Source organism: Polistes canadensis, unplaced genomic scaffold (genome assembly GCF_001313835.1).
Source record: "Polistes canadensis isolate GaletaPanama2010 unplaced genomic scaffold, ASM131383v1 scaffold_16, whole genome shotgun sequence".
Lineage (NCBI taxonomy): Eukaryota > Metazoa > Arthropoda > Insecta > Hymenoptera > Vespidae > Polistes > Polistes canadensis.
The window spans coordinates 390,033-410,229 of NW_014569563.1; the positions used below are offsets into that span (position 1 = coordinate 390,033).

The 20,197-nt window shown below is 29.7% G+C and overlaps 4 protein-coding genes across 10 annotated transcripts; 3 read left to right on the forward strand and 1 right to left on the reverse strand.

Moving 5' to 3' along the window:
* Nucleotides 1-363: 363 nt before the first annotated feature.
* On the forward strand, nt 364-8,387 carry LOC106793633. Of its 5 annotated transcripts, none has more exons than XM_014760744.1 (16): nt 365-1,037; nt 1,920-2,104; nt 2,185-2,328; nt 2,956-3,152; nt 3,318-3,459; nt 3,534-3,630; nt 3,741-3,929; nt 4,055-4,207; nt 4,294-4,570; nt 4,662-4,940; nt 5,018-5,225; nt 5,310-5,497; nt 5,584-5,876; nt 6,134-6,253; nt 7,273-7,455; nt 7,530-8,387. In XM_014760744.1, the coding sequence occupies exons 3-16, from the start codon at nt 2,198-2,200 to the stop codon at nt 7,686-7,688; spliced, it is 2,616 nt and encodes an 871-aa protein (XP_014616230.1). In that variant the 5' UTR covers nt 365-1,037; nt 1,920-2,104; nt 2,185-2,197; the 3' UTR covers nt 7,689-8,387. The 5 variants fall into 5 exon arrangements, with proteins under 5 accessions (XP_014616233.1, XP_014616230.1, XP_014616231.1 ...); XM_014760745.1 differs by having other exon boundaries at nt 1,935-2,104; XM_014760747.1 differs by lacking the exon at nt 1,920-2,104 and having other exon boundaries at nt 364-1,037; nt 5,602-5,876.
* A 323-nt stretch (nt 8,388-8,710) lies between these two features.
* On the reverse strand, nt 8,711-11,820 carry LOC106793635 (COP9 signalosome complex subunit 6). Of its 2 annotated transcripts, none has more exons than XM_014760752.1 (6): nt 11,694-11,820; nt 11,172-11,479; nt 10,809-11,092; nt 10,562-10,727; nt 10,290-10,483; nt 8,711-10,207 (listed from the first exon to the last, which is right to left on the reverse strand). In XM_014760752.1, exons 2-6 carry the CDS (start codon nt 11,428-11,430, stop codon nt 10,067-10,069), a joined length of 1,044 nt encoding a protein of 347 aa, XP_014616238.1. In that variant the 5' UTR covers nt 11,431-11,479; nt 11,694-11,820; the 3' UTR covers nt 8,711-10,066. The 2 variants fall into 2 exon arrangements, with proteins under 2 accessions (XP_014616238.1, XP_014616237.1); XM_014760751.1 differs by lacking the exon at nt 11,694-11,820 and adding an exon at nt 11,598-11,681 and having other exon boundaries at nt 10,067-10,207.
* A 91-nt stretch (nt 11,821-11,911) lies between these two features.
* Nucleotides 11,912-14,476, forward strand: LOC106793634 (translocating chain-associated membrane protein 1). 2 transcript variants are annotated; one of them, XM_014760750.1, is made up of 7 exons: nt 11,912-12,277; nt 12,716-12,895; nt 12,974-13,089; nt 13,166-13,378; nt 13,463-13,572; nt 13,662-13,952; nt 14,035-14,476. In XM_014760750.1, the coding sequence occupies exons 1-7, from the start codon at nt 12,146-12,148 to the stop codon at nt 14,052-14,054; spliced, it is 1,062 nt and encodes a 353-aa protein (XP_014616236.1). In that variant the 5' UTR covers nt 11,912-12,145; the 3' UTR covers nt 14,055-14,476. The 2 variants fall into 2 exon arrangements, with proteins under 2 accessions (XP_014616236.1, XP_014616235.1); XM_014760749.1 differs by having other exon boundaries at nt 11,915-12,277; nt 13,662-13,949; nt 14,033-14,476.
* Nucleotides 14,477-15,256: 780 nt separating this feature from the next.
* Nucleotides 15,257-20,004, forward strand: LOC106793657 (serine/threonine-protein kinase/endoribonuclease IRE1). Its single transcript, XM_014760792.1, has 13 exons — nt 15,257-15,748; nt 16,047-16,167; nt 16,257-16,299; nt 16,400-16,779; nt 16,859-17,078; nt 17,155-17,402; nt 17,518-17,849; nt 18,000-18,154; nt 18,237-18,523; nt 18,592-18,888; nt 18,970-19,142; nt 19,229-19,420; nt 19,517-20,004. The coding sequence occupies exons 1-13, from the start codon at nt 15,665-15,667 to the stop codon at nt 19,880-19,882; spliced, it is 2,898 nt and encodes a 965-aa protein (XP_014616278.1). The 5' UTR covers nt 15,257-15,664; the 3' UTR covers nt 19,883-20,004.
* The last annotated feature ends 193 nt before the right edge of the window (nt 20,005-20,197 follow it).

Consider the following 20,197-nt stretch of genomic DNA (forward strand, 5'->3'; position numbering starts at 1 on the left):
TAATCTTAAAAATATCTTAAATATCTTAAATGTGCAATTGAGAGCACTTATTCATTTTTTTCTGCTATTAAGGTTCCTTGTCAGTGTTCCTACGGTAATTTTAAATTCCATAATAAATAAAAAATATGATTTCTTGTCTTACCTGTGTTGATAAAGTAGAAAGTTTAGTTAAGCAGTGACCTTACCGACGAAGAATTACTTAGGCTGGAACGTTTGAAACTGTGCAATTAGAGTTGTATACATATAGGGGTTTTGTCCAGGGCGCCGACGCCGTTCTATAAATAACGAGTTAGCGGGGTGGTGAAATGGAAGAATAAAGAAAGAGAAGGGATAGATAGTCCGGGTTTACGGGGACCGGCAAAATCCTATGAAGAAAACGACGTACGCACGTACGACAACGGCAGTAGTAACATCCGTGGCAGTGCGCTCGTTCTTTCGTGCGCCCTTAAGTAAAGCTCAGATTAAATACCATGCCTTTGGCTTTAACCCTTTTCCTCTTTCCCGGAATGTAATTAAAGAGAAGTATATAGTGACTCCAATCAAAGAAAAATGAAGATCGGCCTAAAGTTTGAAGGGTCCTAAAAAAAAAAAAGAAGATATTCAATTGGTATAAAACAGATACAAATTTGTGATAGCATATAGATATTTAAAAAAATTAAAAAAAAAAAAAAAAATAAAAAAGAAGAGAGAGATAGAAAAAGAGAATGAGAAGAGGAGAGAGAGGGAGAGAGAGGAACAAATTGTGATAAAGTTAGAGAGATATCAGAAGGAAGATTACAAAAGAAAAATATTTATACGCTTAGAAGGGGGTGGAAAAAAATATCAACTATGTACAGGCGTGTGAATGATCAAAAAAGAAGTTGGTCGCAGAGCGTCGTGCCTTGCGGCGCCGCGACAACGCGTCTCAAGATCTGACTCTTCTTCTTCTTCTTCCTTTGAAGAATCGAACAGAGCAAACGAGAATAAACAGAGAAAAAGAGAAATAAGGAGGGAGAGTGTGTGCATGTGTAAAAGTGCCGGCGAATAAAGAAGGAAAGGTGATTATATAAACGGGGTGATGCCCTGTTCGAGAAAATAAATCGAGAGAGGAGCGGTGCGTTATACCTCGAACGACGTCCATCTCGCCCCTGCTGCAAGAGAAAGCGCCTAATTATATATCAACGTGCATCGCGCATGCGTAGAATTTACGAAATGTCGCGGGACGTAACGCACCCTCTCGACTCACCAAAGAAGAGAAGACTCTTGTAATGTGATCAAACGGACCTTTAAATGCATTTCTTTGTTTTTATTTATTTATTTATTTATTTATTCATCTAAATAAATAATAAAACTTTCAACAACTAAAAGGAATAATTAAAAAAGATAATATTTATGATATTAATTCGCAGATAAATAGAAAAAACAGCTTCAATTAATAATATTAAATTTAAATTTTGTTTTGCAATATTATCAAGATAAATAATATAAAGCAAATTTTGTCCAAAATAATTTGAGAGATAAGATCTGATACCTCTTATTATACTAAATAAAAAAATATGTTTCATTAATAATAGTAGTTTTATAATAAAAATGGATTAAGAAATCGTTTTAATTAACATCGTAGTCGCCATTGTCATCGCTATCATTATTATCAGAATTATTATCGTCGTATTAAGTTTTGGTGTGACTATTTTTTACGATAGCATAGCAAGTAAAGATTTTGCCGAGAAAGACCCTTAACAAGAGGGTAAGCTAGGGAGAAAAAGGGTCGATATCGTTTCTAAGCATCGTTGCAATCTAATAGGCACCTTCGTAGACCTGCCTGTAAACGTTCCTTCTTACGATAGAAATTCACACTCTCGCGATACAATAATAATATCTATAGAAAATATATATATATATGTACCTATATATATATATATATATATATATATATATAGGTCAATACGAAATAGAACACAACTCACCGTGGGCTAGATGCCAAAGAAAATGTTAACTGACAATCGTGATGTCTCGTAAATCCAAACGATTAGAAAATACGCGTTTCACGGTGTGAACAGTTCATCGTGATCAATCTTTGTCCTATTAATAGTGTTTCCTAAATAGTAGAAAATCATTTGAATAGGTGAGAAGCAAAAAATGTAAAAAATTCCAACTAAACGAAATGACGAACAACTTTTGTTGTTTTTTTTTCTCTCTCAACAGATTTTTAGCTACAATGGCTTTAGTTATGCTTCCTTGTGACCTACCATGGTGGCCAGCTGTGGTAAAACAATTGGACAGAGCAGCACTCGCCAAAAACTCCACGGATCTTTTGGACGCGATGCAGAGATTGCACGACATGTGCAAGTAAGCGTGACATTTTACGCATCTTATTGTATTATATTACGTAGCATTAAATATAATAAAAACACACGAAGGACACACGCGCGTGTACTTGCGTATAATACAAGCGTAGATATAGATATGTTTCTACGTTATTTAAAATGACTGACAATGAATAAAAAATATTTGTAAAAAAATAGATAGAAAAGAAGAAATAATGTTCATCTTTTGTTTTTATTTAATTTATAATAATATTTCCGTTTGTGTGTGACATAGTTGTAAAATTAACTCGACGAAGATACGACAATGCACACAAACGCGAAACTATATTCGGTCGATGATCTCACGCCTGTATTTTATTTTGTTTGATGTTACTGCTTAAAAGAATGTAAAATTTACGACTAACTTGTCGCGTCTGCGTATTAGAGAAACGTTTAAAGGATCTCGTTATAGTGTCTCATCTTTTATGATCCTCTTAAAATGATATTCGCGAATCTTTTATGAAAAAGAATAATAAAAAAAAAAACATTCTTAACGATCCAACTAAAGGAAGTTATAAACGAGCTCTCTACTTCGCGCTTTACGAAAGGTGGCGCTTGTTTGTCTATTTCATTTAATTATTTTAAACAATAGTGCAAACTTTCGTTTCAGCATAAGCCTAGATCCCGAAGAGGACATTCAAGACCCCGAGTTGTTTACAGGATTAGGGAAATTTCTCGATGAGGATCTCGACTCTAACGAGCGGGAACAAATATTCACTAAAACAATACCACGAATGGTAGAGAGAGCTAAATCTTTGAGATCCACAAAACCTCCTCTGGGCTTACACTACAGCCTACAGCAACAAGGTAACCAATTATACAATATTTAACAAAAAGACAAAATTAAAAATAATAAAAGACAAATACATTTGTTAAAACATAAAAAATACTTTCTAATATTTCAATAAGACATTTGCGATCATTTACAAACATGTACCTAAACAGAATGTAATTTGATATTTTTTTTATTAGGAGATAGCGTCGAGTACAGCTACGCTTTTGTCTCTTCTCTCATCGCTAATGCATTTTTCTCAACGTATCCAAAAAGAACGACAAAGACACACCCCACCTTAAGAGATTTCAACTTCACTAATTTCTTCAAACATCTGCACACGTGAGTCAAATCCCAATCAAAATAATTATAATAATTATTGACGAAATATTAACGAAGATATTGCTATGTTTTAGGAATTGTCAGAAGGCAAAATTGAGAAGCATATTTCGTTACTACGATTATCTCGAAAACGAAGATGCTTTGGATGGGCGAGTTACTATTTCGAGACAGGTAAAATGAAAGTGCGTTTGTTAAGAATGATATGAATCAGGATAAACAAACAAATAAAGGAAATAATAAAGAGAACAATTATTTTAATCCCTTATGTTTTTTGTACGTAGGTAATGACATCAAAGCAATGGTTGACTATTGAAGATTGGCTCGAAAGTAATATACCACTTTGTCCATTAACGATTCGTCATGAAGGTCGTTTGGGAAGGCAAGAAACAGAAACCGTTTACGTTTGTTTCGCAAGTGCGAGATTCGGGGGTGGAATACTCGATGGTGATATCACACAAGAAACCATACATGTAAATAAATATAATTGTTTAATTAAATAAGTATATATATATCAAATTACGAAAAAAATAATTGTTATATATCTGTATATAACATCTGTAATATCAATCATAATATATAATATCTATTATTCCAGATAGCAACTCATCCAGAAATGATCGCAGCAATTTTGTCAGTCGAGGCTTTGGAGGATAACGAAGCTTTGGTAGTCGAAAATGTTAGGCGTATATCTATCATAAACGATCCCCATAACAGAGCAATATTTGAAGCTGTTCCCAAACCAAATACTGTAATTGATTATATTAATTGTGATAAACATATGTTTTCTTATGTTTAAAAAATATTTGAATTAATTATTTATCTTTTTTTTTTAAGGTAACCATTTGCTGTATAGATCCAGAAGATTATTCGAGATTACCGTTAACTCAATTCGAAGAGGACAACATTTTGAGAGAAATGAACAAGTCTCTTCTAGGATTCCGACAAAGACACGTACCGAGTAGCCCAACAGATCCAATCAAAACTGAATTAGATCCCGATGGGAGTTTAGGAGCTCGGAGATTGTCGCCGATTGGTGAAAGTTTTAGTAGCACTCCACCTGAAATTGAGAATGAAAATAAATTCTACGAGGCTGGTGATGGCACGAAAGATGGTTAGAAATTGAACAATTTAAACTATTACTTTCCTAGTAATGCCTACTATTATAATTTAGATTAAACTATTATATTTACTAATTGTAACAGCTGAAACAACGACGTTTAGTGAATTGAGCAAATCACCGAGTGGTACTGAACTTCGAACAAAACCGAACGGTAAATTCGTTCGATCAGCAAGCCCTCGAAGAGTTTGCAAGGACAGCAGTTGTACGAACAAGAAAAATCGTTTCATCGTTCTTGGATCTAGCGGTGAAGTTTTACCAGTCACTCGGAAATCACTTGGTCAAATGTCTGTTTACAGTAGTTGCAATAGTCAAAGTACGGATAGTTTTCATAGTGCAAAAGATACAATGGACGAAGAAGTTGGTACGTAGAAGAACGAATATTGTTCTCGGGATTCGCTTACAATTAACATTTTGATTAGAATTTGTAATCAATTTTAGACGAAGAAGAACAAAAATTAACAAGACGCTATAGCTCGCAATTGGATACACCCGAAAGACGAGGTACATTTGCACAAAGATTGAAAGAAGCTCTCAAGCGAGAAAGTACAGCTACTGGTGCATCTACTTCCAATACTTCTTCCGGAGAAAGCAGTTACGCTGTTGGGATAAGTATCACAGGAAGTAACGTTTGTGATCAGGATATCAAGTAAATCTTTTTTATTTATACTTAAATAATCCAATCTGTTAGCTACTAATAAGTTAACTACTGTTGTGTCACCGAATGTTGCAGGCTCAAAAGAGGAGGTTCAAGGGGATTCGTTTTGCGAGATGAAACGGTCGACGAAGATTTTCTAAAAGAGTCTTTGGAAGCAGAGCAAAAATGGTTGGGTAGATTCCGACAAAGTCAACCACCAGCGTTTCAAAGAAAAGAAACCAATGCTAGTAGTAGATATAGTTTTAGTACCGAATATAATTCTGGTAAGTCAAAATACATTTTATACAAAACATGTAACTTTGATATTTTCGATACGTTGATCGAACATTTTTCATTCTTATTCTATTAGACTTCTGTTCCGAATTAGAAGAAGTCTACGAGCAATTATCAAAATGGTTGGAAGATCCAATCGCAGCAGATGAAAATCGGGAATTGGATGCACGAGACAGAGCGGTTGTTAGATTCGCTGGTTCTTTATTAAAAAGAGCTCTAAGCGAATCGTTTGCAGGTGTTCCACTTCAAGAAGGTGAACCACAACCTTTCATCGATTCGACTGATATCAATCAAAGGCACAAATTAGCTTTAGCTGTGAGAAGTTTAAGTTTAGAACTGGCACGTCAGAAAAGCAGAAGACAACAATCGGTAAAAAGTCTATTCTCTTCTTACTAAATTTATTATTTTCAATAGATGATAAAAAAATAATTCCATTCGATTAAATCGTCTACCGCCATTGAGAGATAGAATGAGAGACAATAAAAATTTATTTTTTTTTTATATATAACCGTAATTATAATATAAATAAAATAAGCAAAAATTTCAATGAGAAAATTAGACAAATGAATATTGAGTTGTTAGATTTCAAATTTTATTAGACACACATTTAAAGCTGTACCATACAGGTTACTGAATCCGAAGACATAGAACATTACGAAGATGCTCTGAACGATGAGGCTACAATAACAAAGGATACGAAGGATTGTCAACGCAGAAAACTGCGAGCTGTTGCATTCACTTCTGAGGTATATCAAACCTTGGTCGATGATTATACTACTGTATACCTACCCAAGTCTATAGATAGAAAGATATCTGGAACTGATGATAATAATATTACGGAATCAGCTAATTTCAATAATACTACGCATGGAAATCCTATAGAGAAGTCCATACAATATTTAGTAAATGAAGTGAGCAGACTTATTCTTAGTTAGAGTCACAATAATGATATTGTGAATTAGTATACATAAATATCTATGTAACAATCTAACGCATGATGAAATGAACGTAATAACGTCGACAATTTCAAACTTTTATCTGATGCCTATCACTTCGATTATCTATCTTTTTCTCTCTAAAGATATGTAATTTAAATCTGACAAATATATCAATTTTTAATTAAAAGAAGAAGAAAAAACCAACGAACTTCAACATATACTAATTATTCGTGCATGATCAATATTAAAAACACTGCTTTAGCTTCAGCAAAAACTAGTCTTTAATAATTAACATAACATTTATCTGTCTCTCATTCTATCTACCTTACAATGTGCTTTTTTTATTTGTGAAAATTAAGATAATATATTTCGATCGTTTATAAATTAGTAATTATCTTCTTAACTTCTAAAAAGCTCAATAATTCGATAAAACATAGAACAATAGTCGAACATCGCTTGCTTACGAAAAACAAATACTTTAACCACAATATTTAAATTAGGAAACTAAATATTACCTTTTATGCTTCTTTCTTATGTACTGTCTCATAGTTTATTAACAATGATACTTTATGTTCCATAAATATTCATTTACTGCATGTCAATGCACTTGCATACAATATCACGACAATATTTAAAAATTCTATATATTTTTTATAAAATTATATTACATATGAAAATGTAATATATTTTTTATAAAATTATATTACATATGAAAATGTAATATATTTTTTATAAAATTATATTACATATGAAAATGTAATATATTTTTTATGCAAATGTATAGTAAATAAAATCAAAAAATAATCTAATAACTATTATATTTATAGATACCTCGAGAGAATAATTCAAACATCGGCGGATTGTTGTCTGTAGCAACAGGCAATTGGGGTTGTGGGTCAAGATTGAAAGGTGATCCACAATTGAAGCTTGTCATACAATGGCTAGCAGCTTCATTAGCAGGTGTACCAAGATTAATTTATTACACCGCAGGAAATTGTTCTTTATCTAAGGTAAGAATCGAATTATATTTTTCAAATAAAACGAAGAGAATAACTTTAAAGTAATAATACTATTTACATTTTAGTTGGATACGATAAGTAGAGTTCTTCTAGACAGACAATGGTCAGTAGGTGATTTAGCTGCAGCTACATTGAAGTTTTCCTTACAAGCAATAGAAAAAAGGGTAGAAAATAGAAGTAATCTTTTTGAAGAATTAATTGGCATGGACAAGCTGAGTCCTTAACCTGACCAAATGCTGTCCGTTTTAGTAGATATTCTTGCTACTATGATAGAGGACAGCTTATTAATGTCGCGTGAACAAAATACAATGTCAATAGCTGACGACAATGAATCGAAATGAATATGGTACTAAAAGAAAAAAATAATAATAGAAAAAAACAGGTCTAAGAAAAAAATTGAAACTTAAGAATTGTAATAAGATATTTATATAGGTATACGATCGAATAAGATGTTACTTACGTTCTACTCTTACATTCTATCAATTTGGTAAACTAAAACCATTGTAAATATAATCTATAATTTAATTCCTTGACATAATCTCAATAAAACAATTAGAATGTAAAATCATTAATACTGTCAATTTTATAAAACATCAAATAAAACATTATTATTCTTATCCAAAATTGTTGGAATGAAAGAATCGCGTAAAAGTAAGTAACTTCTTTTTCTACTTTATCTTTCCAAGATTTGAACTCGACTAAACTTAAAAATGAAAATGATCAATGATCAAAACGAAATACTTTATCATTTAGCATATCAATACAATGTCTCACAACTGCACAAGCTGTACAAAATAGCCCTATCGAAGTAAAAGTAGATATTCTGATATTTTCTGTAAATATATGAAAAAGTGCATTTTTTCAGGGAAAAAAATGTTAATGATTATATAGGAATATATAAAAAAACAGTATTCAAAAGAAAAGAAAAGAAAAAGAAGAAATGATAATAACTATAGCACAACTAGAAAGTTAGACAGATGTACAATATGATATATTAGTAACACGAATGTATAACATGTCAATTCTAATTCTTTGTTTATACAATGAAACATATTTGCAAATAATTATTAATAAAACACGATATATACTGATCTATATTTTATACAGTAAAATTTGTAAGACATTATATATATATATAAATATAACACAAAGAGTAATTGCTAGTACAAGCAGAAAAACGTCACGTTAATATCAAAAGAAGCTAAGAAAAAGGAGAAAAAAAGAAAGAAGACAAATCCAAAACATGTTTTATGTTTAAAAGAAAATAAGTTTATCTATACTCAATTTGTAACCATATGGTCCAAAAATAACAAAAATATTTCACAAAATTTATATACACCTATAAAAATAAAAAAGAAATTCTATTTTTTGCAGCAGATATATCAATATTTAATGAGACAAAGTTTTACTCCCAAAGTGATATTTTAAAAGCGAACTCTACGCTTTTATGAATAAGATTTTTTCATCCAGAATAATCAAAGATACTGCTTTTACTATAAATAAAACTCTGCACAATACAATAAACTCTAGTTTAAGAATAATAAACAATTTTAGCAAATAAGGTTGCAAGCCTCAATCTCAGAAATAAAGTGTAAAAAGTGAAAGAGTATTGATCAGAAAATTTCCCATTTGATGAATAATCTTTGCGGTTTACAACTTTCTACAGCTAAGGTATTGCAACAATGAATAGAATTTTAGAACAATTTTTTGTCATATTTTATAAACAAATATACAGGCTGCTTTTATATATTAAATAATTTGTATACATCTAATTATATGGAATAGACATTAATGTAGCCTGTGAAGGAGAATGCATCTATTAACACGAGGTCTTCCATTACAAAACAACGAGTGAAAGTATTCATTAAACAATTCTCTTATGTACTATTTATATGTATCTCATTTTTGAACGTATTATATTATGTTTGTATTGAACGTACGCAACCGTATAAACTTATGTAAAAAGTATCTATTATTTTTTATATTATAATAAGAGAGAAAAGCCTAATGGAATTAATTTTAAACAAAATTTCACTATAAATCGACTTACATGCAATTACATAATCGACATATGAAATGTTTTTTACTTAATATTCGATAGATTATATCAAATTGTTCTTTCAATATTATTTATAACATAATACAAAACTGAATGTGAAGTAAAGCAATATAATTCACACAATGCATCACAGGCTTTATTGACTTTACATCTTAGAGATAGTTAATATATCCTACAACACAATTAATGAGATACCGCATTCCTGGTTTATTGTTTCTAAATCAAAGCATACGAATAAGGTATACAAATATTTTTTATAAGTATCATAAATATTCTTCATTATTACGTTTAGCTATATTTTTTTTTCTTTTTTTTTTTTCATATAAGTGAAACGTCTTACTTCAGTCGATTAACTTATAAAACTAAAGTTTGAGTGTACCTGCTTAGCGCTTTATTCCGTATTCAATACAATGTACTCCATTATTTTGCAAAATTTACTCACCGATTGCACTGATGATTTCATTTTCAAAAAATCCTGAGTTTATTATTTTAATAAGGTGTAAGAAAAGGAAAGTATAAAAAACAAAATGTTCCATTCACTTATCAAAAAAACAAACTTCGCAAACGCCGACCAACACCTTGTCTATCATATAGTATATTAAATTTGTTTACAAATTGATTTATATTATTGCAACCTTTGGTTATAATGCCCAAGTATGTCATCAGAGCGAAATCATTGCATTGCTGAAATAAAATACAAATAAATTATTATATATTTGCGTAAATATAATATATAGAAAAAAAATACAAATATTTAAATTCATACATTATAAAAATCAGCTCTAAATTTAGGATTATTTAACACAGGTAAACGATATCCAAGAGAACAGGCTGCTCTTAAAACTTCGTGATTTCCTTTTAATTCGCCATTCTGTACCGCTTGCACGTATCTTAAAACTAATTTTACTCTCGAATGTAACATCTTAATAGCACTGTGTTGAGCTGCCAAATGTTCTGCCACTAAGATATTTAATAAAAATTATATAAAACCTTAAAATATAAAGGAATAGAATTTATAAGAAGCAAAAAATATTTTACCTAAAGAACTTTCTCCCTGTTCATTGCTGCACATTCTGGCAACATGATCAACTCCAATCCTTTCTGCTTCTTCCGTAGCTAACGTATAAGTTAATGGAACGAACAGCATAGTTGCTTCTCCATTAACTAAATCAATCACAGACTCATACATAGAAACAGATAATTGCTGTAATAAAAGGTACAGCACATATGTAGAATATTTTTCAATTTTTTAGGAACCGGTTTAATTTCATGAAGTATTTCTTACATCTGTATTTTTTGGTCTTGGATCCAATTTTAAAAGTACCGGACTTTCGTTGATTTCACAAATCTGTTTGTGTACTCTAATATCTCTCTCATTGGGCATATCTCCAGTAGTATACCACCCAAGAAAGTCCATTTCACTAAAGACTTGTTTAAATTGTTCTTCTTTTGTATTATAGTAATCCCTATCGATGATAACATCATCAGCAATGCATGTAAATAATAACTCAAAGGAATTCATAATTTCTATATTACGTCCTTTCTGTTTTCCTATTAACGCTCCATAAACTGAAAAAGAAACTTGTTATTATAATCATCCAATGATAAGCTCAAAGTTATAAAAAAAATTAATGCAAGATCAAGATACCTAATTGTTCGGTTCCTTCTTGAGCTCTTAACCTAGTCCAGTGTTCGCTAACATTCATGATAACCAAAGGATGTAAACTGATAGATACGGAACCAACTGTACCAGAAGATGCCATAACTTTCATTGCACTTGCAAGACTAGCAGATGCATTAGGATCTCTTTCAGATGTATCTTCATCGACTTCCATTGGTACTTCTACCGGAGCAATAATATTATCATCTACTTCCATATCGCTACCTCTTTGCCTAGACTCATTCATGATATCAAAAAGGCTGAACAGCCCTCTTGGACGGTACCTTTATCGATGCCTTAATGAAAAAAGGAAAAAGTAATATAAATAAAATGCAAAAGAATTATTCTATTGCTAAGTCAACAATACAATTTTGATATAACATAAATAAATTTATTGTATAAAGTAAGACTAACAGTATTCTATTAAGTATGAATTAATCACACACGTAGAAATATATATGATCCGATTATATGATTAATGATTTTGTGACAAGAACAATAATAACGTACTTGTAGTCTTTGTCTCGTTGATTGAAATAACGGAAAATTCTACAATTCACCAGGATCGCTGCAAATTACAAAAAAGCAGACTTATATGGTATAATATAGTTCACTTATAATAGCACATTTATTAATAGGTTCGCTAGTGTCGTGTTAGGTGCATGCCATCTGCTGTTAAAAATGGTTAACAATTAACTCGAATACACTAGCTCCGCATGACGTATAAAAAGGAAACTAAAGTTGATGATTGTTAAAACATAAGTACACCTCTTATCGACAACGTGGTTGAACGTGGTCAAAACGTTTTTAAACCGAGAGCCACGTAAGGTGGTGAACAGTGGTTAGTAGCAGATAGTAGTCTGCCAAAGTGCGGTGGTGAGCGGTTGAGTGAAACGAGTTGCCGCTCACAACGCTACAATTCAAAACTATCACGTCTAAAGTAAATTGATTTTTTTCTAAAAATGGTTACGATTAAAGGAAGAAAAAATTCTAACAAAAATCCACCAATATTCAGTCATGAATTTGTTATTCAAAATCACGCGGATATTGTCGCCTGCGTGGCTATGGTTTTTGTAATCGGTTTAATGATGCAGGTCAGTGTCCGTATTATTCGGTTTATCTTTACTGTATCATTAAACTAACTTCAATTGTTTATTATTTTGCGTTTCTTTAATAATTCATTTTTATGCGTTATAAAAATCACGAAATTTGTGTAAAAATTATGAAATGTTTTAATTAAATTATTTGACTTTGACAGTAAGTAACTTATGAACATATGTTACTCTCTGACATTAATGTCTTCGGTTCATCTTAATCATATTTGTAGAATTTAATTAATATTTGAATTATTAATGAATGTAATGTCTTAAATTTATATTTATTATGATCAAATATTTAAAAAAAATTTGATTTTATTATATTTTATTATATAATTACTTCTGTATTAAATATATGAATTTTTAAAATATAGTCTTATAAATGTACATACATTTTTTATTAAAGTTTAAAATTTGTAAATGTTTATTTTGCAGGTCACGTCACCATGGGCTTATACGTTTATTGCCATACATCATAATGTTTCTACAGCAATTACCAATGATCCAACATTACCACTAAAATATACGACTGGTTGGAAGGATGCATGTGCTGTATTTTTTTATTTTTTAATAACTATTGTAATGCATGCTGTATTCCAAGAATACATATTCGATGTAAGTATTCATGCATCAAATGTAGTATGTATAAAAAAGAAATATTTTATTATAAAATATCTACTCTATTCTTTGCAGAAAATATCAAAACGTCTTCACTTAAGTAAAGTAAAACTCGCAAAGTTCAATGAATCCTGTCAATTGATAGTATTTTATCTGCTCTCAATTATTTGGGGCATTGATATCATAATCAGGTAAAAAGTTAGATCTCTTATTTGATACATTATCTTAACTAGAATACCTGTACTTATAACTTTGTTAATGTTTCAGAGATAATTTATTGTTAAATATAACTTCTTTATGGACTGATTATCCAGTACTCTTATCGTTCTCCTTAAAACTATTTTTTATTGGACAACTTTCCTACTGGTTACATTGTTATCCAGAATTATACTTTCAACGAGTAAAAAAAGAAGATATTGCACAACGTGTTATATTTACCACCATTGGCTTGTTCTTCACTTTCGCAGCCTATTTTTTGAAGTATGATAATGTTATAATTTCATCATATGAAATACTTAAATACTTTATATCAATATAATTAATTCTTTATTATGATTATTACAGTTTCCAACAAGTAACCGTCATTTTACTTATCCTTCATTATACTGGAGATGTTTTACTACATGCTGCAAGAATTAATCACTTTGTTAATCAGAAAGAAAATACAACGAGAAGTGAGTTTTGCATAAATCATTTAAATTCTCTCTGCATATATTAATTAAAAATAATATTGTTATATATATATATATAAATTTGTTTACAGTATCATTCCTGATTGCGAATTCAGTATATGTGTTTGTTCGTATCGCATCTCTAGTACTTGCAGTTTTAGTATTCTTATATGGATTCAATCAAATTGAAAGTTCATTTGATTACACCACCGGTAACTTCAATATTCCTATTGTACAGTATATTGTCTTAAGTGTTATTGTATTTTTCCAAATTTATCTCTTACATTCGTTCGTCATGAAACAAATTAAACGCGCTCGAGAAAATACAACTCCTGTTATTACGAAAGTAAAACCGAAACAAAAGTTGAAAAAAAAGGAAGGTAAGTTTGAATATAATATAAGATAGATATTTGAGTTTTATAGATATCTACAGTTGGTGTTTACTAATAATTTGTGCTTTTAGGTAAAAAATCAACTTTGTCTGAAGATGATGAATTACCTGAAGTGGATCAAGCAACTAAAAAGAATTTGAGGTCTCGTTCTTCTACAAAAGCGAAATAACTTCTTTTTTATATATATTATTAATAAAATTGTATAAGGCTGATTAGATATCAGATACCATTCACTTACGTATCATCAGTATCAAGGAGTGAATGTTTCGAAATATGTAGGTTCTTCCTTAGCCATAAAATTTATAAAAAAAATTACGCTTTAATGTAATTGAAGAAATTCATGAAACCATCTTCACAGCCTATGTATATCGACTGTTCTAATTATGAGAATAAGATTTTTTTTGTGTAATCATTGCATTAGTCTTATACTCAATTCATAAAAATAATGTAAACAAAAATATACATTACCTCTTTTTCATAATAAAATTCTTTTTTATCGACAATAAAAAAATAAATATATTTGTTTGAACAATAAAAATTTGTTTCGGCAATAAAAAAGACAGATGTAGCGTACACCACAAAAAAGTTGGCATAGAACCGCAACAGCAGAAAAAAATATTTACCTATTGTTTATATATTATGAATGATTAATTTATTTCTTTTCACTACTTTATAGGTTGTTACTTTGGAAATTAACTTTAAATATATCTCCTGCAGGTATACCAACTTTACTTTCATTTTTTTCCAAGTGTGCTTGCGACTTCAATTTGTGGTTGCGCATGTGTATAACATATCTCCCACTTATGACGTCGCCATTTCATAATTATTCAAAGTTTAATAATTAATTTCAACTAATTAACGATAAATAAAAAATATTTGATAAAATAAAGTTGAGGAACCGGACAAACAAAAAGTCAGCAATTGATTGAAAACAAAAAATAATAGAAAACTTCATTGCTTTGCTTAGAAATGAGAAAAAAAATTTTTGTTTTTTCAATTATTAATAACTGATTAAATAATTAATTAATAAAGTGTGCAATTATAGATCTTAAATGTGCAATTAAGAGTACTTATTCATTTTTTTCTGCTGTTGAGGTTCTATGCCAACTTTTCTGCGATAGATAGAACACTTTTGATGAATTATTTATTCTTGTATTTACAATATCTTTGTATAAAATCACAATCAATGAAAATTAGATATTAAAATCCTATAATGTCATAGAATAATTATAAACGCAATAGGGATTATTTTTTTTTGCAATTCTTAGTACGAATTTTAAATATCAATACGTGGACGCGCGCCTTGATTTTACTGCTACTTGTTGCTAGTTTTACGAAAAAGAGGTGGATCATTATGACAATAAAGAATTATAAGTAAAAATTGTTAAAATAATTTTTATTTAACGAATAACTTGTTAACGAAATGAAAACACGAAGTATAAGAGAGTAATAAACATTATTCGGGATCAAAGGATGATGTTAGTTTTTTTGTTATTGTGTCAGTGATATTAAAAAACGTTGAAGTTGTGAACTCATATCTAAAATCTAAACGATAATTAATAGATTTTTTGATGGACAATCAGTGTATCACTTCTTTTATTGTTATTGTATGGAGGTGGTCAGAATATTTTATAAAATTTATATTTTCCAAGGAGTCGGACATAACCTAGCTTTTACTCCTAAATTAAAACGCCGATTTTGATATGGCGTACGAACGTTTAATTATATTTTTATATTTTATTACCGCAACGATTTTCTCAAATATTGCATCTCAACAAGTGCAGGAGGTGTGTATGCATATAAATTCACATAACATGATTTATCTATTTGTTTTCAAATAAATGTATGTATGCACATATGTATAATATTTGATTAATCCATTGTGTAAACACACAGTATACAGTAACTCATTTTTGAAATGTACAATTCTTTTTATTAATATTATATCGGATATTAATCTATTGATGGCATTCACAAATTCAAACTTACTTAAACATTTATATTAATTCATGTTTTTTTTATTACTATTTTGAATTCTTTTAATGAGAAATAAAGATGGTTGTGTAATTGATCTTCTGTATCTAGAATCACAATACTGGACTTGCTTGCGAACAAGATGACCCGCTTATTATTTTTTCTACTCTGGATGGTGCATTAATTGGAGTCGGTCAAAGGTCTGGTGAAATACGATGGAAACAGGATGATGGTATTACATAAAAATAAAATATCATGTCAGATATATCAATGTAATTTTTATTCTATTTCATATTATCTTTATCTTCATTTTTGTTATAGAACCACTTGTCAAAGTACCAATTAATTGCTCTAAAACTGCAATGTACGTAATTTTGTTTTTAAGTGATAAATTGTGTTTCCTATACTGTAGTAACATATTTGAAATCTTTTAAATAAATATTAATAGAAAATTTTACTTTTAGGCCTATTTTTCTACCAGATCCAAAAGATGGGTCATTATATTTATTTGGAACAGACTCAGAAGCTCTTAAAAAACTACCTTTTACTATTCCACAATTAGTAGCTAATAGTCCTTGTCGTAGCAGTGATGGTATATTATATACTGGTAGAAAGATTGATACATGGTTTACAGTTGATCCTAGGACAGGTAGAAGAGAACAAGTTTTAGGTTTTGATAACGTAGCAAATACATGTCCTGTAGAAATTCAAGATGTTATTTTTATCGGGCGCACAGAATATAATATCATAATGGTGGATAGTAAACAAAAAGATAGACAATGGAATGTAACATTTTATGATTATTCTGCAGCGAAAATGGAGAACAATGAAGATGAAAATTATGGTTAATAATTATTAAGAGATAATAGTAATAAAGATTTGATATAATTCCAATAATAATAATACCATTACGCATTTTATAGATTTAGTACATTTTACTACAAGCTCAACAGGCAGAGTTGTAACATTGGATAAAAGGCTAGGCTCAATTTTATGGCAATTAAATTTAGAAAGTCCAGTTGTAGCAACTTATACTGTCACTAAGGATGGTCTATTAACTCTACCATTCACTAGTGTTGCAGAAGGAACATTAGATAATTTACTAGAACACTTTGTAACCAAACCAAATTATATTCAATTGTTGTGAGTAACCTTTCCTCAAGTTTTTAATATTAAAATATGTGTTATTATTATATCGAATTTGTTTCATGTTTCTTAGCCCTACATTATATATCGGACAACATGAATATGGATTTTATGCTTTACCGTCTTTAGTTGATTCAACAACTGCAACTATATCAAGTAAAGCAGGATATTTGTTGCTAGAAGGGCCATTAACAATTGCACAGATTCATAAAAATGATAACAGAATTCCCTTATTCGGGGATCATATAGTTGTTGGAAATATCAATATTGCTAATGATGAGTATCAAAGTATTACACCGCAAAGTAATATTATCACATTAGGTAATATGATTAATTATAATCATGACATGAATATTTTGATTATATGATAATAATTATAGTGAATGTATGCGAATAATTTCATTATTGTGTTTTGGAATTTTCCTAAACTTAACAGGCTATTACGAAATACCAGCGGAATATAATTCTGAGAATCAACCACTTCAAATTACTGGAAGTTCTGAAGTACTTCCAATAGAAACATCATCCTTGAATTTAACAACGCATTTACCAACTACATTAGCTTATAATACATCAATAGCTGATGATGGAATTCAAGAGGGAAATTGGCATAAAATTTTAGCTGAAAGCTATAGAGCAAGCAAAAAGTGGCTTAATCAACAAGAGAACAAAGGATTAAAATTAGCACTTATTATACTTGTTGGATGTATAGTTACAATGTTTTGGTATTTCAATGCACAATTTAAAGAATTTCAACAGCTGTCACAGGTGTGTGATATTACATTGAATATTGATTATTATATATTATTTTTGAAAAACTATAAAATTCATTATTATATAATAACTTTTAATTTTTACGAAAATAACATGATTAAATTTATCCATATTTTTTTTGTAACATAAATGATTTATCTTCAGGGTTCACGAGAAAATAGTCGCACAAACAGTAATAGTAAACGTAGTAACATTGTTATTCCTGAAGATATGGGAGAAGGTCTAGTAAGGGTGGGGAAGATTACTTTTAATACCAGTGAAGTGTTAGGTAAAGGATGCGAGGGAACATTTGTATATAAGTAAGTAAAGAATTATATTTTTAATTCTTCTATCTCTTTATGAGAATTTTCTTATTATATGTTATCATTATAATTGTATCAGAGGTGAATTTGATGGCCGATCAGTAGCAGTTAAGCGATTATTACCAGATTGTTTCACATTAGCTGATCGTGAAGTAGCACTTCTTAGAGAATCGGACGAACATCCTAACGTTGTACGATATTTTTGCACAGAACATGATAGAATGTTTAGATATATTGCTTTAGAATTAGCAGAAGCTACTTTACAAGATTACGTAGTAGGAAAATATGACAGAGAAAAAATATCAGAGAAAAATATATTACGACAGGCTACATCAGGACTTGAACATTTACATCTTTTAGATATTGGTAATTCTTCATTTGATGTTTAATAAAATCTTTATAATATTTAGCTATTACTTATTATATATTTATAGTTCATAGAGATATAAAACCACATAATGTCCTTCTATCGGTTCCTGGACCACGGGGAGAAGTCAGAGCAATGATATCAGATTTTGGTCTTTGCAAGAAGCTACAAGTTGGTCGTGTATCATTCTCGCGACGTTCTGGTGTAACTGGAACAGATGGTTGGATAGCACCAGAGATGCTAAATGGAGAAAGAACGACGTGTGCTGTTGATATTTTTTCTCTTGGTTGTGTTTTCTATTATGTTCTTTCTGATGGAAAACATCCATTTGGTGATTCCTTAAGAAGACAAGCCAACATACTTTGTAATATTTTAATAAATCTAAATATCTATACGATCTTAGATCAATGCTTAAATATCTTATATATATATATATGTATTATAGGTGGGGAAAGTGATTTAACAGCGTTACATAAAATATCTGAAAGTGATAAAGAATTAGCATTAAGCCTTATAAAAGCAATGATTTCTGAAGATCCGTCAGAACGACCACCAGCTACAGTAGTCTATAATCATCCATTATTTTGGAATCCTAATCAAGTACTTAGTTTCTTTCAAGTATGTAAAATTATTGTTATAATAAGAATAATATACCTATATAATAGAATTTTAATATATTTCTATACATCTTTTGTATAATTTAGGATGTCAGTGATCGTGTTGAGAAAGAACAACTTGATAGTCCAGTATTGTTAGCTCTTGAAAGTGGTAATCAACGAGTTGTCAAAGGAGATTGGAGAATGCATATTGACAATGAAGTAGCGGCGGATCTTCGAAAGTATAGAAGTTATCATGGTGATAATGTAAGAGACTTATTAAGAGCATTACGAAATAAGGTACATCAAAATGACTAATAATATCTAATAAATATGTAATAGTTTACAAAGCCTAATAACAAAAATATGGTATAATTTTGTGATTGATATTTACAGAAACATCATTATAGAGAATTAATGCCAGCTGCGCAAAAAAGTTTAGGTGAAATTCCCGAAAAATTTACGGAATATTGGCTTAGCAGATTTCCATGTTTATTATGTCACATTTGGATTCAAATGCAAAAGTTTCGTAATGAGCCAACTTTAAAGCGTTATTACCATGTACAATATAATTTTGTTTATCTTAACGAAATAGAAGAGAATGAAATACAAGAAAAAGAAGTGATTCCTTCATCACCACAAAAAGTACAAGATGGGACTGTTAATTGGAATCCAAATCGAGGTAGATATCGAGGATACAGGAGAAAGCAAGAAAAAAAAAAAATTGTCGAATCATCGACGTTGGTATTACCATCACTTTAAGTAATTTTATTATTTATTACAAATATTTATGTGGGAGAGACTGATTATGATACGAAAGATTAAAAATTACACAAATGTTGTTAATTTTTTACAATGATTTAATCTTAATAATAATCCTGAGATAAAGAAAATTTTTACATTTTAATAAAATATGTAAGAAATTAATTAATCATTTATTATTTATTTAATTATTTAATAAATAATTTATATCGATAAGTTATTCTTTTTTAAATAATAAATAATAATAATATTAATTTTTCTTACAATTAGATTACTGATATGTTGTTATTATACAGATTTTAACTATTTCCTAAG

Coding starts and splice junctions, on each gene's coding strand:
- LOC106793633 (XM_014760744.1), top strand. CDS start 2,198: ATGGCTTTAGTTATGCTTCCTTGTGACCTACCATGGTGGCCAGCTGTG. Junction 3,930..4,054: donor TCACACAAGAAACCATACAT/GTAAATAAATAT, acceptor CTATTATTCCAG/ATAGCAACTCATCCAGAAAT. Junction 5,877..6,133: donor AAAGCAGAAGACAACAATCG/GTAAAAAGTCTA, acceptor TGTACCATACAG/GTTACTGAATCCGAAGACAT.
- LOC106793635 (XM_014760752.1), bottom strand. CDS start 11,430: ATGAATGAGTCTAGGCAAAGAGGTAGCGATATGGAAGTAGATGATAAT. Junction 10,728..10,808: donor CAAGACCAAAAAATACAGAT/GTAAGAAATACT, acceptor CTTTTATTACAG/CAATTATCTGTTTCTATGTA. Junction 10,484..10,561: donor ACAGGGAGAAAGTTCTTTAG/GTAAAATATTTT, acceptor TAAATATCTTAG/TGGCAGAACATTTGGCAGCT.
- LOC106793634 (XM_014760749.1), top strand. CDS start 12,146: ATGGTTACGATTAAAGGAAGAAAAAATTCTAACAAAAATCCACCAATA. Junction 12,896..12,973: donor TCCAAGAATACATATTCGAT/GTAAGTATTCAT, acceptor TATTCTTTGCAG/AAAATATCAAAACGTCTTCA. Junction 13,950..14,032: donor AAAGTTGAAAAAAAAGGAAG/GTAAGTTTGAAT, acceptor TTGTGCTTTTAG/GTAAAAAATCAACTTTGTCT.
- LOC106793657 (XM_014760792.1), top strand. CDS start 15,665: ATGGCGTACGAACGTTTAATTATATTTTTATATTTTATTACCGCAACG. Junction 17,403..17,517: donor AAGTAATATTATCACATTAG/GTAATATGATTA, acceptor TAAACTTAACAG/GCTATTACGAAATACCAGCG. Junction 18,155..18,236: donor GAGGGAACATTTGTATATAA/GTAAGTAAAGAA, acceptor TAATTGTATCAG/AGGTGAATTTGATGGCCGAT.